This window comes from Antrostomus carolinensis, unplaced genomic scaffold, assembly GCF_000700745.2.
Source record: "Antrostomus carolinensis isolate BGI_N321 unplaced genomic scaffold, ASM70074v2 scaffold21649, whole genome shotgun sequence".
Taxonomy (NCBI): Eukaryota; Metazoa; Chordata; class Aves; order Caprimulgiformes; family Caprimulgidae; genus Antrostomus; species Antrostomus carolinensis.
Window position 1 is genome coordinate 68,445 of NW_010338191.1, and position 15,135 is coordinate 83,579.

The 15,135-nt window shown below is 37.6% G+C and overlaps 1 protein-coding gene across 1 annotated transcript; it reads right to left on the reverse strand.

The window, feature by feature from the left end:
• Window positions 1-1,506: 1,506 nt before the first annotated feature.
• Window positions 1,507-13,896, reverse strand: LOC104530754 (thioredoxin reductase 1, cytoplasmic). Its single transcript, XM_010175441.1, has 15 exons — window positions 13,842-13,896; window positions 12,165-12,274; window positions 11,875-11,988; window positions 9,955-10,027; window positions 8,948-9,067; window positions 8,393-8,535; window positions 7,359-7,474; window positions 7,040-7,265; window positions 6,722-6,814; window positions 6,315-6,391; window positions 5,277-5,433; window positions 4,923-5,030; window positions 3,919-4,014; window positions 2,280-2,414; window positions 1,507-1,981 (listed from the first exon to the last, which is right to left on the reverse strand). Exons 1-15 carry the CDS (start codon window positions 13,879-13,881, stop codon window positions 1,919-1,921), a joined length of 1,671 nt encoding a protein of 556 aa, XP_010173743.1. The 5' UTR covers window positions 13,882-13,896; the 3' UTR covers window positions 1,507-1,918.
• Between the last annotated feature and the right edge of the window lie 1,239 nt (window positions 13,897-15,135).

Here is a 15,135-nt window from a genome sequence, read left to right on the forward strand (position 1 = left end):
TTTAAAGCACCTCAGATGAGACTCTGGTCCATCCACTTCAACTTAGAGATTAAGGTCACTTCTACACTACTATTATGCACTTTACTTCAAACTATAACATCTGACTTATTAAGAGGCAAACTTTCAGGCATGCAGTGTTTGGGCAGTGCCACTCTTAACGTCACTGCTGCAGAAGCAATGACAAGCAGGTGGCTCTGCTGAATACTTCTGAGACCAGAACAAGTAACTTCCCAGAGCTCTGCAGCAAAGGAACACCAGAAGCTCAGCAAGTGTCCCCATAGTCAAGTGAAAACATTTTACAGTCCTACTAGGCACTCACAGCAAAACCTCAAAGTCTCCAAGAGTTATTAAATTTGAACAGCAGAAAGATTTGTTGCCAACACTCCAGCTAGATTCTACCGAGCATCTGTCAGCTATGTTGCAGTTAAACACCATAACATATGTATTTAAGATCTTATGCATTATACAGAAGTGGTATAAAATTGTTCTCAAGTTTGAACAGAGAATTCTGCATACTGAAATTGAAGCACGTTAGATTTCTTGGGCAAGTCCCTAGATGTAGCAAGACAACTTGTTTCTTCATTTGAAAGATTAGAGCATGCACAAGTCTAGAGAGGTTTTAGTATTGCATGTGATAAACAAGAAAATTGAAGCACAACAAAATCTCAAGTATGTGATAACATAAACCATGAGGTCAGACACCACAAAGAGTTGTATGTGTCGTTTATTGAATTTCAAATTCCATGGTACATCATAGATTAAATAGTTAAAAAGTGTTTACTATCATACAATGTTCAGAATAGTTTTTCAAAACATCTCTTTGGACAAAACTAAGAGCCAAATTCAAGCACAATTCCCCCAGAGCAGAATGCTAGGGGCCGAAGAAAGCTTCAGAGTACTGACTGTACATAACACTACACAAAGCATGATAACACACCAAGTCATTGTTCTCTGCTGCAACACATACTGCAGAGAGAAATTCTATACAACGCTTGTTACCATCATGCAGGCACCTACTGTACTACTGGGACAAATTACCCTCAGATCCTGCTCCTCTCCTCCAAGATTTCAATACTCCATATAAGAGTCCAGACTTATAGTTCTAGGTTCTGCAGTGTTTTACATGACAGAGCTGAAACCAGACTATTAGCACTAAATATAGTCACAAACAGAAGAGCAAATTGACAAGGTCATGCTCTTATGCTCTTCAACTCTGACACACAAGATGCCTATAACTGAAACTTATCTTTAAGACATGATATCACCTGCAGTCAAACAACTATGAATGTGAACAACAGCGATGTCTTGGATTGCTTTGACATTTCAGACTGGTTGAGGTGGGAGACTAGTGCTTGAACTGCACTGCTCAACACTGCATCCTACTTGTGCCATCTTGCCTCAAACAAATATACAATTAAGTAAAACAAAATGCATCAAAAAAGATAAATTTATGGTAGACTGTTGGCAAGAATCATTCAATTACATATTTGTCCTATATCTCAGGCATTTGTACAAGACACTGGAATCTAGAAGCATTAGCTTTAACTTGTGCAACTTAAAAATTTCCTTCAGGAGGAGTTCAGTCATCTGACTGGACAAAAACATCTCCCAACCTTGCATGGCAGCCATCAGTCGTAGCTCACCTCACAATAAGGTTCCGAGCTAAAACGTCAAAAAAGCACAACAGTGCTGATTCCAAGCAAAGTCAGGATTTACAGTTCAAGATTTCCCTGCTGTATTACTGTTTCCATTTGCAACACTTGCTGAGGAAGCCTCACAAAGGCACCACTCCCAGCTGCAGCACATACAGTGGTACTGATGCAAATATGTATTTTGCTGCAAAGCAGTTGGATGTATTAGGGCTTCCACAGAGCCAAGTGTGCACAACATGAAAACATGTAAAACAGCAGGTTTAACCTCAGCAGCCTCTTTGACTGATGTCTTGTCCTGAAGATTTTGTAATATCCATTGTAGTAAACACCTGTAAGACATCAAAAGAACAGTTTAATTATTGTTGCTCTGTATTATCATCCACAATGGCTATTGGTCTCCTCTTGTAAAATAACAATATTAGATTCCATTGAACTGTTACAATGGAAAACAAGTTGCAGTTGGCAATTAACACATTTTCTATCACATGCCAATCTCTTATGGTTAGAACTTAACCAAATACTAAATAAGTTTCATAAAATACAATGTAGTATTCTTTCCTTGCATCCAGGTAACCATCTTTAAAATCAGGTTTTAAATCAAGCTGTGCCCACCCACCCCCCCCTTACCTCTGCACAAGTTGGATGGATACCAATTGTTTCATCAAGTAATTCTTTGGTGAGACCACATTTTATTGCGGCAGCAAAACCTTGGGTAACTTCACCAGCATTAGGGCCAAGAACATGAAATCCTATCACACGATTCTTTAAGACAGGTGAGAGCAAAATAGGAGTTAGTACTAGGTAAAGTTTAACAAAAGCTCCAGCATGTAACCTCCACTACATTAAAACAATGTTGTGCAAAGCAGGTCAATAGCAGTCATTAACAAAAAAAATTAACTACTCCAAAGAAAGTAGTTCTGCAGTTCTTTTCAGCCCATTATAGCTGAATGAAACAAGTTTTAAAATTAATTAATTTTAAAATAATTGCACAGAACTAATTCAAAGATACTGCCTAAAACTAAACAGATTCTAGTTTTGTCAGCTGTTTTAATGATTTTATAGATATACATTAGTATATCTAGATATACATTTAGTATATTCAGATTTTAAAGTATCTTTCTACATTGAAATAAGGTCAGATAGAGGACCTGTTTATATTGTTTGTTAAAAAAACTGATAGTGGAGAGCTTCACTGGCTGTTCCATTCCTCCCCAAGCAGTTAACAAGAAGGAAAATGGAAACATAGACTTCAATTTTGAGCAAGCCATCTCTGTAGCAAGACAGAGTGATGGAGTAGGTTACAAAAACAAGATAAAAAATGGGTGTGGTTTGCTTCAATTTGTTTCATTAATTGGTTTATATAGAGGAATGCAAACAATGTTTTAAAACATTTTCCCAGGATGCTCCCATACCTTCAGAGATGTCCTAGCCCAGGTCTGGCCATGACTTGCAAGACAGGATAGAAATTCCTCATAATATGAGCTATTTATACTATTTACTTTACATTCTCCTCCAGCATCTTAGGAAAAAGCCTTTCATATAGAAATCTAAATAAAGTCCCTCCTTCCATTGTGTTCTTTTCATTTGGATTATTTCCAATGAGGCTCCAATAAAAGCAGAACTTTGAGCCTTTCTGCAGACTTTGAGAAAGGATTAGGTGGGCTAATAAGGAAAAGAGTGAGATTACTTCCTCTTAGCCATGCTATTTCATATCATTCCTTCTCTCCAAAGTAATTTTAAACACCAAAAGTCTTCCTTTGTCTGTTCTCCCAGATAGTTTTGGGGAAAGATACCAGATAGCATTGGCACTTATTTTTTTTCCAACAACAAGAACCTACTGATACTAGAAATTCCCATTTCTCCTCAGCTTTCTAGGACCAATCACGTTTTCCAGGTTTCTACTGAACATAACACAACTCTGCACTTTGCAAAGGGCAAAAACCAGTAAGACACCAGATACTACAGTTACTCAAAACCTACTTGGAAGAAAAACCCTGGCAAATTTCTTCACAAATCTATCCTTAATTAGGAACTCAGGATGAAGTTTTATAACGCTTAAAGCTACCACTTGCTCAAACAGCTTTTATACCAAAAAACCTAAACCAATCAGCTCTCTCCAAATGGATTAGACCTCTTAAATACTTGTGTTAACGGGACGGGTAGAGTTGACCTCAGGCAGGCCAAATTAAGGATACTAGTCTTTTGGCTGGTCTAGAAAGAAATTTCAGGAATACACTCAGCATATCCATTCCAGCTTGCTACTTACATTGTCATTTTTATTACAGATAATCTTGGCATAACAAGTATTGTTATCTCTGCCTGGTACTGTCCATTCAAGTGGCCAGAACAAACTGTGATATACCTGGGAGGATGACAAAGAAAAGAGCTTTAGATTTTCAGGAATTAATTCAGTCATATATAATTCTAATTTTTAATGTCTTTACAAATAGGTGGTTTGACATTTAACCCACTAGATTTTTATAACATATACTAGACAAGACAGTGATTTTCACCCCACCTCACCCCCCCACAGCCCAAGCAGTCAATCCTCCAAAAGTCAGTAGAGGAAGATTTGACTCAAACCATTTGCCCCTGATTTAAATACTCAATTAAAACAGCAACAGCTATAAGACACAGCATTTCAAGATCATACCTTCAAGAAGAGAATTGCTTTAGTAGTACAAAATCAGTATCTAGTTACTATAAGCTTAAATCTATTCTGCAAAACAGTTAATAGCAGAAGCTAAATAATGCCAAGTATACTTGAAAGATGTAAGGAGTTAAACACAAGGCACGCAAACAGCTTCAATGAAACTCTTCAGAGAAGTGCAGAAGCCAGAAATTACCATAAGACAGGGAAGTTACACCTGATACTCCTATAGCCATAAGAAAAGGTCAGGAAGAAATTTCAAGTATGGTGAACAAGCAGAAAAGAGACAGTTCATTCCAGGAGTCTGGTATACTTCAGCAATAAGTCTTTAATTCATGATAACAAAAAAAACCACCTACACCTACAGATTTGCAACCTGAGTTTGGCCTCTTGAAGTCAAATGCCTCTCAGGAGCAAATAGCTACAAAATTCTAATCATATCAAGTCCAGTCCTGGATTGTTAGGAGCCCTTGTTAGCCAGATGACAACACTTCCACAATCAAAGACTTATCTAGCTAACCTTCTAATCTTGTTTTAACACTCTGCCTTGAGTGTGAAGCAGCAAGGCCCAAGAAAAACATTTTCAAGCTAAAAGTTAGACAAGCCTCGAGTGCTCTCACCTCCAAGTTTTGGTTTCCGTATTGTTCTATGGCTCTTTCTTCAGCTAACCCACAGCTGCCATACTCTAAAGGAGTAAACACTGTTGTTGGTACATTGATATAGTCACACTAAAAATAAAAAACAAAATTTATATTTAGACTATGCAAGTTCTATACAGCACATAACAGGAAAAATTTTACTAGCACTTCTGTAAAAAAACAAACAAACAAAACCAACCCAAAACAGCACCAAACAAAAAACCACCAAAAACCACAAGCAGTGCCCACAGTCAAGTGAACAGATCAACTCACATTATTGCAATTTTGAGGCAAAAAGCACAGAAATAATTTGAAGTTGTATTCTTATAGCTTTACCTTTGTGGAACTACCACCATAAAGCCTGCGAGCTAGCAGTTTCCCTGCTTGAATGGCAACTGGAGTAAGTTCAAGTTTTCCATCCAATATATCCCCAACAGCATAAACATAAGGCACATTGGTTTGTTCCTCATCATTCACAGGTACTTTCCCATTCCTTTAAAACAAACAGAAAATACAACACAGTTCAATATCATAACCTTCCTCAGAGCTCAGCAAGAAACAGAGGGAGAAGTTCTGCTATAAACATGTTATTCTAACTATTAAGCACATTTTATTAAATATGATTATGTCTTTTTTACTTCAACTGCAAACTCTTCAGAGCATCAATTACCTCTGACTCTGACACATGGCTGAAGTCAGTACTCAGTGGGCCAGTTTTGACCTGAGCAACAGTGTGTGTCTGATGACAATTAAGTTAAACATCTTTGGACTTACTGTCTTTTACTTGATTATTATACAGCTTGTAATGTACATTTTCCCCTCTGGGCAATAAGAGCTGCCATATCACCCTCATGTTTAAGTAAGTTGGCTTAGTAAGTTTTTAGCTGCTTCAACCTGATCTTTATTTTTCTTTTCTCCTGAACAACATAATCCTGCCTCTTCCTTTGCACCAGTTTTGCACTGACACAAAGGAAAAAAGTTAAAACTTTAGGAAGCAAGTAGTTTGCTTCCTCTTTAAATCCCTAGATTAACTTGCCACATGAGCTGAATAAGATGTTTAATTTAACAGAATGTTAAACTGCAGTTTCTAAGTAAATTAAGCAAGTATATTAAATCTATTATTTAAGGCACAGAGGCCAACAAGTAGGTATTAACTCAGAATAATTCTTTTCCTAAATACATATTAAAGAGATGGAGTTAATGGACAACTGTACTCCAATCCAAGAGAGAAAAGGTTTTAGAGGTTCACACAATTGACAGGCATAAGAGTAAAGTTTTGTTGTTTTTTTTTAAAGCATCAGTATCATTAGATTTTGTTAAAGAAGTAAAAAAATCATCACATTCAGTGGTTTAAGGGAGTTGAGCAGTACTCACTTCTCATTGATTTTGACACCAATCGTATCTAAACCAATATTTCTGGTACATGCATCACGACCAACAGCTATCAAAACCTAAAAAACAAAATTAAATGCAATAATTTTATGCAAGAAAAGCATAATCAGTATAACACTTCCTGTTGTTTTTTTCCGAAAACAAACAAAACCAAAACCAACCAAAACCTCACAGAACCAAACAAACTGTGAAGCATAAAATTGAAGTGGCTTTTCAAAAAATTTTTGAAACATGAATATTGAATTTCATGGGGTTTTTTTCTGTCAGTAATTTATGAATAATTTTCAAGCAGGATTTCCCTTTCTTTTTTGCCTGAACAACTTTTAAAGTATTTTAACACATTTTCATGTGCTGCTATATTCAGCTATTTCAAATCCAGAAATGCTTACAGTGTTATATTCCTCTTCAAAGATTTCTGGTCCCTCAGTAGACTTTGCTGTCACTTTCAGTCTGCCAGGCATGCCTTCCTCCAGCTGTTCAACCTGTATAAATATTTGTAAGCTTAGAATGATCTTAAGCAGCAGAGCTCACTCACATTGTCACTCCAAACCTTGACCTACTAATCTATCATTCAGCAGTAAAAAAAGCTTAAACTCATAAAACATTCCTGTAAAGAGCCAAAGCCTTCCCAGACAGCACGTGCATTCTACATGTACTTGTTTAAAGCAGTTTTGCATGCAGAGAAGAAACCTAAAGAAAGCACTTGCCTGAACAGGTACAAACTTCCTGATGAACTTTACGCCATGTGTTTCCATGTGAGCACCTACTTTTTCTGCCATTTCTTGGTCAAAGCCCCGAAGGAGTATGGAACGTACCATCACTGTGACATCTAGACCTAGACCAGCAAGAAATCCTGCACACTCTAGAGCCACATAGGAAGCACCCACAACTAGAGTTTTGCCAGGGCAGTAGGGCAGGGAGAAGAGATCATCACTAAAAAGAAAAGAAGCAGAAGTTACAACACAAGTTTGTCTTTCCAAACACTAGAACAGATAAAGTTCAGTTGATCATGCCTTCTCATCTCACCTTGTAATACAATATTCTTTATCTCCAGGGATACCCAGATATCTAGGCCGCTCTCCTGTTGCCAGGACAAAAGTCTCTGCTGTGTGATAGGTTACTTGTCCTTTTCTATTAGTTGCCTGTGTATATAGACACGGTTAAAGTCTTTATCATAGGAACAAGTTTTAAGACAAAATAAAAATCTTAGGTAATCCTCCCCTTAAATATTGTAGGATATGTTTAAAAAGAAAGAATAAGCAGTTGCAAATAAGAACTAACGCATTTAGAGAAGCCATGCAAGTCACTGAAGAACAATAGGTTTAAATCAAACTATCAGGCTTTTCTCACATTAGTTAGAGCACTTAAAATCATTTACTCTTTGAATCCTGCCCATTTCAACCATTCATTTAGGCTGCGTTGTTCATAACTTCACATTTAAGTTATAAAAAGCCACAATAAATTAAGCCTCCCCTTGTTTTTACAGCTACACTTGCTGAACCAAACAGTTGTCTTCAATATGCACTTACTTCTAAGTTAACCTTGCTACGCTGTGATCACTTACAGCAAGATTGCCAGCACATGTTTTGTCTTGCAAAGCTGACAGTTTAATTCTTATGCTGATACAGCACAAGGTTCTAGTAGTGCTGTTATGCAAGTGCTTAATCCGAGTTTAATTTCAATAGTTTTTACACTTTAGTATGAAGATTTTCCAGTGGCAAAATGGTACAGCTAAAGCTTTTTTTTTCCTCCTCACTCAGGTTGCTGACCTCAGTCATGAAGTCAGCAACTGAGACCACCTTACTCTATTCATGCAAGACATCAGTTTACAGATAGCCACATTACTCTTACATAACAGTTACTAGGTTTGCAAGCACTGTGGCATGTACTAAAGTACAATAATAATTTGCATCAATAACTTATTTCGCAAATGAGTTTTTAATTTCAGTTGACTGAAGCTGGCAATGTTAAGATGAAACCTTTACCTTGTCAAATTTTAAAAGGCAGTTTTACAACGTGAGCTTCCCCTCCCAACTAAATGTTGCAAACTCAGCACATACCTTAATTTTGTGTGGTTCAATGAATTCTCCATAAGAATTAAGGTATGTCACAGACTTCTCTCTTAAGGACACTCGATAGCCCCAGTTTAGAGAACCTATGTAGTTTTGAATTGCTTCTACCATGACCTCCCAGTTGTGTTTAACTGAAACAAGACATTAATTTAATGTTTAAAGAAATCAAAGTGCAATGACCCTTTTAGAGAAAAACTTAAGTCTTATTGTACACCAGGCTAAGAAAACATCATTATTATCAGTAATGAGGTTACATATTAAAGTCTTGTTCTACTATGCTAATATTTACCTGACTTGTTACTATCTGAAATAAGCCCATTCTAGAAGTTCTTTCATTTAATTCAGATAAAATAGGGAACAAGACACAATTAGCATTCAATCCTAAAGTTTTCTATGACTCAAGAAGGAGGATGCCTTCTGATTCACCCCAGAAAACTACTGAACTCGGCCTCTAGTTTATCAAGTCCAAAGTACAAGAACAATCTAAAGCTCAAGAGTCTCATCTGTACACTGTCTTGGTCTGTCCTCTGTGTTCTTACTAACCTTGTTCTTCATACTGCCACCCGTATTTCCTTGAATCTTGGAGTGCCTGGCCCAGAAGTGCTGCTTGATGCATTAGCTTCTTAGGAATGCAACCTACATTTACACATGTGCCACCAAGCCCTAAGATGGAAAGAACCATGTTATTACCTGCGTGAACAGTATATTTATGCTTTTCCTATCATGTGCTTTGTATAATCACCCATATATCAGTTGGTTTGCAATAGCCACATAAGTAACACAAAATTTCTGTTGCAAGAGACATTTTAAAAGACAATGAACACACTTAAGCTTCCATGTTTGTATTCAGTTTAAGAATTGACTGAATTGAACTCATTGAACCAAGAAGGGTACACTGTGTTGCCTTAAACATAGACACAGTATACTTACTCCAGAGTGCTTCAGATTTTAGTCAGGTTGGCAAGTAAGCAAGGCAAAAAGCCCAGAGTTCCTAGAGTTTAGGATCACCTATTATGTGGAATTTGAAATATGCATGTGTTTGAAATCTTAGCTATGACAGCACATTCATACCTCAACTCCATAAAACTTGACCAGTGAAGTTCCTTACTCATTCTCAAGTGCCAATAGTATTAAGGCCAGACAGCAGCTGTCTTTAATTATGGAAAGGTAAGGCATGCATAGTCATATAGTCATATTATTCTGGAGGTTGCCCAGATCAGTTGTCCACAAAATAGAACTAGATTAATTAAAAGGCAAAAAAACCCCTACAAACATGAGTATGTGAACACACACACACTATCTGGACACAATTTGGAAGTGAACAGATCTAGAAAAAACATTTGACAAAGACCTGAGAGTTAGCAATGCACAAAATAGAAATAACTGTCCAGAAGAGCAGGCAAGCCAGGAAAGCAACTCCTTTGTTATCTGTGTTCCAGAACTACAGGAATCAGCCACTATTTCTAACAATACAAATCCATAATACCCAACAACACAGTACCTATCACTGGCACACAAACATCACAAAATACAAGTTAAGAGAAGCTTACCCCATGAGGTTCCGAGAGGCGTTGGAACAACATAATCTAATACCATGACTTTCTTTCCCAAGGAAGCAGCTTCCTACAGAAGAGAGACAAGTCAGCATTACTGAACTTTTGGCTGACCAAGAAAGCCTGTCTGCTTATTCACAGTCACAATATAGTTAGCACTAATAGAAGGCTCCTTTTGCTAGTTAAGGCTCATTATCATATGTGGCTCTTCTACCTCCTTTACTAGATGAAAATTGAATTATCTCAGAAACTATTACTTTCTTCCAAACTTCGAATGGATGCTTCTGTTCAATGCTGCATCGACATGATCCTACACTGTCAAAAGCCATGATCTGAAGACAGTATGAGATGGGCTTATCAGCCTATGATCCTCTTCCACCTCACCCAAAGAAATCTTTATGCTGTTAGCTCTCCTTTTCTCTCAGGAGTGCAGGACTGACAAGGCATGTTCATGAATGAAAAGTGCCATTAATAAACTGGAGATAGTTCAATGAAGGACCACCAAGATGCTCAGGGGGGCTGGAGCACACACCCTGTTAGAAGAGTGAGAGAACTTCACATATTCAGCCTGGAGAAAAGGTGGATTTGGAGGGGACTCAACATCAACTTTCCAACACCTATGAGGACATCATTAAGATGACAGTGCCAGGTTCTTCAGTGCCGGTGAGTAGTGAAGGGACAAAAGACAATGGCCATAAGTTGAAACGAGAGAGTCTCAGACCGGATATAAGGAACTTCCACACCATGGGGACACTCAAACAGTAGAAACAGGTTTCCCAGAAAGGCTGTGCCATCTCCATCCCTGGTTATTTTCAACACCTAAATTGATGAGGTCCTGCATAATCTTGTTTGACCTCTAAGTTGACTGTGCTTCGAGCAGGAGCTTAGAGTAGACACTTTCCTAATGTCCATTCCAACCTGAATAGTCCTATGACACTCTATCCAAGGAATTATCAGGCACTTGACTGAATCTACCCATTGTTTGATCCTTCAAGGGCTTGGATCAAATATTTCGGTGCCTCAAATTTGTTTAAGAACTCCTGCACAGTCACTGCAATCCTGGCTCAAACAAGGTCTAGCTAGCTATCTTGATTTCTGTGCATACCTGACCTCTCCTGCTCTGAACAGTTTGCTAATTATTACCAGTTTTATATCTGATGTCCCAGAAGGTACTGTGAGGAAAGATCTGGAGCATTCTGAAAATGCCCAATTTGCCACCTCAAGAAATCAATTGTCCTGCCCGCCTTATATTTACCTAGTGAAAGTTGAATGTTTAACTATATTGTTGTGCAGCAATCGCTAAGGCTGTCAAGAATAACATCACCATGCCCAAACCATAAACTGACAGTTAGGAGACCAGGCTGAGAGGTAGGAAGTGTGTTTTCAAATACCTCAGGTAGAAGAGAACACTGAATCCACACCTTAGGTCCTGAGGCACTCTGAACAACAGCTAATTGTGTAAGAGGCACACAATCTCTATCACCATTTCTGAAAAAGCAGCTAGAAAGAACTAAAGAGTGAACCAGTTCCTTGAGAGAACAGCTGACAGCACTTCATTTTAGATGACTGGTGATTCTGAATACTAAACAGTCAAGTTTTCCAGATTACTGTTTGGAAGTGTAACAGTGCCTGTGTACTACACACGAAGAGGAGATACTTAAACTTTTGGTTCTACCCTCAGCCAGGAACCTAAAACCTATAATCAGGATTATACGACCTGAATAGACATTGGCTAGAAACTGGTCCACACAGACCATGATCTGCTGAGTGAGCACATTACTAGACCACGACTGATTTATTAATTAACAAGTAATAATCATAAAAATATAGATTGTATTATACTACTGTGATTAATAGAGAGACTAACTCTCTAGTTTCATGTACAACCTGTTCTTTGATGCAATTTTAACGTCATACCTTGGAACACGCAAGTCCACCTGAGCCACCACCAATAACAATGAGATCATAATCATAAGGTTCTGCATCTTTGCTATCCCCAAGAAGTTTCTGCAGTGATCCATCGTGATAAGCCTGGGAGGAAATACAAAAAAAAAATTACCACACACATTTCTGAGCAAACAAAACCTGAATGACACTGTTTTCTCTGTCATAAATCCCCCAGGCTGTCACATAATTGACTTATGATCAAACTGCAATTTCACTCAGTAGTTTCATCTACTTCTGGATGATTTTTAAAGAAAAGTTACCTGGTAAGTTGAATCACAGCCGCCTACGTGAGTTCCGTTCACAAATACATTAGGCACTGTCCTCTGATTAGTTAGCTCTACTAACACTTGCTGAATACTGGATCCATCAGCTAGGAATAAAAGAAACGGGTACATTATAGAACAACGTTCAAGAAGGGAGTTTTTAAACAACCTGAAGTATTAAAGGTTTGGACTACAATATACTTGAGACCTGCCAAGGAAACAATTCTATTATAAGCATCACATTTGTAGACCTCCTGAACATAAGCAAATCTTCAGAAACTACTTCTTACAAGAGCATGCTTAAAAGGCAAGGATAAATTGGTGCTTCAAACCATTCTACAGAATTGGAGTAAAGTAGATGTAATAGAGCTTAGTCCCTGTATTTCCTGGATTCTTATCAGTGTCTTCCTGATAGTTTCACACTTGGTGCTACACAAAAATTCTTTTCCAGATATCACAGGAGATCACACAGACAGCTTTTCTTTCAAGAGAATTGTCTGGTTTTGGCATATGTTCTGTGTAAGTGTACATAGTTTTGCCCAGCAGCTTTGTATTATAAGAATATGGGAAGAATGAACATGCTCTTCTACTTACCCTAAAGATACCTTCAGACTTTCTCTACCCACACACTGTCTTAAACCTTCCAATTTTAAGACTACCATTGCCTGACTTGTCAACTGAATCATCAGCACCTACACACAGGCTCAGTTTGGATTTCTCAGCAGTTATCCAGCAGTAAATGTGGGAATGAGAATTTACAATAACTGTTTTGACTGAAATCTTTTTACTCTAAGACCATATCTGTTCAGTATCAGTGATCAGAGCAATTGCAAGGGAAATACATTATTAAAAGTAAGTGCAGAAAAAAAAAAAATGACTGTGCATTGCACTTTGCATATCCTGGGCTTTAATTAGTTCACAGTATCACAACTTCAATAAAAAGTAAAAATAAGTAAGAAGAGATGCTCTGGATCAACAAATAAATACATTTTTCCCAAACACTGCTTAGGCACTAACACTTCGAAAAAGCATTAGTACTTTAAAAAAAGTATTGGAAACTAAGTTTGTATAGAAAAAAATTGATAATGCACGTTCAACAGCTTACCAACAGTAAATTAAGTATTTACTAAGAATTATGTTAGAAACTATTTGTTCTTAGAATGCATTATGTACATATATGCATAAGGCATTACACATGTACTAAAACTAAAGCATCTTGGGCTTTAAAAAAAACCAACCTCAAACTAGGAACAGCCAAAGAACTGGAATTTACCCTTCCTGCCAATGACTCGGCAACTTTCCCTGTGAAGGTCACTCATATACCAAGTCAAACATTAACAAGTCATCTAAAGCTACAAAAGAATGTGAGGCAGGACAAAAATACCACAGGCTTTTTCCCAAAAGACAGAGCTCCTCAGAGAGAAATCAGATCTCGCATCCTCCATCAGCTGAGGGTTTGTACAGAAAGAGTCAAACCCTTCAGTTATATTAAAAACACATCCTGTATTAAAATCCACACTGAAGCCTAATTGCTTTTATTTCTACATATATTAAAATTGATTTTAATTGTTTTACATATCCTCCAATTAGTTCAAGGCAGCTTAGAGTCATGCACAGTCACTCATTTTTAGTTAAATTAAACAGCATGTGATAGTTTTTCTTTCTTCCACTTACCAGTTATATCAAGTTCCAAAGCATAGTACTCCACACGCATAGAGCGGAAGAGTTCTTTCACCTACAACACAAACAGACACAATTCCAGTGCAAAGGTTTCACAACATCTGATACACAGCTCAGGGTAAAACTTGGTTGTCGGACATACACAGGTAACTTAAGTCTCAGTTATCATGTTTTGAGGGCCTAGCCCTACATAGCTTTGGTAAGTTTGGTACTACTTCTATGTTTTGCATGTTCCTCACTTAATGCCAGGCTATTTCACAGCACTCAGATTAAGCATCCCACGTCACAGCAGCCTTCCAATACAAGTTTCATTACCTTAAGAAAAAATTTCTATATGCAATTTGCATAGCTGCAGACTTCTACATCCTTGACAAATACCAAAATCCATGAGAATAACTCATATGGAAAAACATCAAGAAGAGAGATAAAACAGCAGTCAGATTCCTTGACAGTACTAAGGAAATAAATAAAAAAGGGAGTACAGGATAACATACAAAACACTGTCAAGGAAATGCAACAAATTAAAAAGTGCATTATAAAAAGCTGCAGAAAAGGTAATAATTGCCAAGTGTAGCCAGCACTAGCCCACCAGCCCTGCATTCACTCTTGGTTGCTGTACTTGAGAAAAGTTTTAGAACAAGCAGAGAACAATCACTGTAAGGAGGCAATGAGTTGGGTTTAACACAGAAAAGATGGGGAAAGAAACAGACGTGTTTAAACAAATAACTGACTACCTCAAGGAAGAGAAGCAGTGGTGGATGGAATAAGCACTAATAAATTTAATCTCTTGAACTGCAACAAGAGATTGAGATTAGACTTTAGGAAAAGTTTTTCCTGATAGCAAGGCATCTGGAACATACTGCCCACCTACATGACAATTTTCATCAGTGAGTGGCTTCAAAGAACATGTCAAACGTGTTTGAGCTACAGCTTCTCCTACCCTGAGGCAGGGGACAAGACTAGATGATCTCTTGAATTTTTTTCCAGCTCTGATTTTTTTGGTTTGCTGTTTAACAACATCTGCCTCAGCCTCTGGGATCAGGCAGGAGTGGTTCTAACTTGCTTGTCATTGTTTTACTAAATCAGTCATATCTTGCTTGTGAAATATTGAGAGAGTCAATATCAGAATGTAACAGTTGCATTTTTAAACCTTTTAAATTGCTATTCTTCTCCATTAAGCAGGAGAAGCATTCTAAAGGTGCTTGGTCATTAAAAGGCTGCTCTTCTGCATTGCCATGAATAAACTCAGATACAGAATCACTAGAACAGGTCCCAGGAACACCCTTCA

Excerpts from the sequence above, each read along its gene's own strand:
- LOC104530754 (XM_010175441.1), bottom strand. The coding sequence starts at position 13,881 with ATGCGTGTGGAGTACTATGCTTTGGAACTTGATATAACTG. Across the intron at positions 12,275-13,841 it reads TTTGGAACTTGATATAACTG|CTGATGGATCCAGTATTCAG; the intron begins GTAAGTGGAAGA and ends TTTTATTCCTAG. Across the intron at positions 11,989-12,164 it reads GCTGTGATTCAACTTACCAG|GCTTATCACGATGGATCACT; the intron begins GTAACTTTTCTT and ends ATTTCCTCCCAG.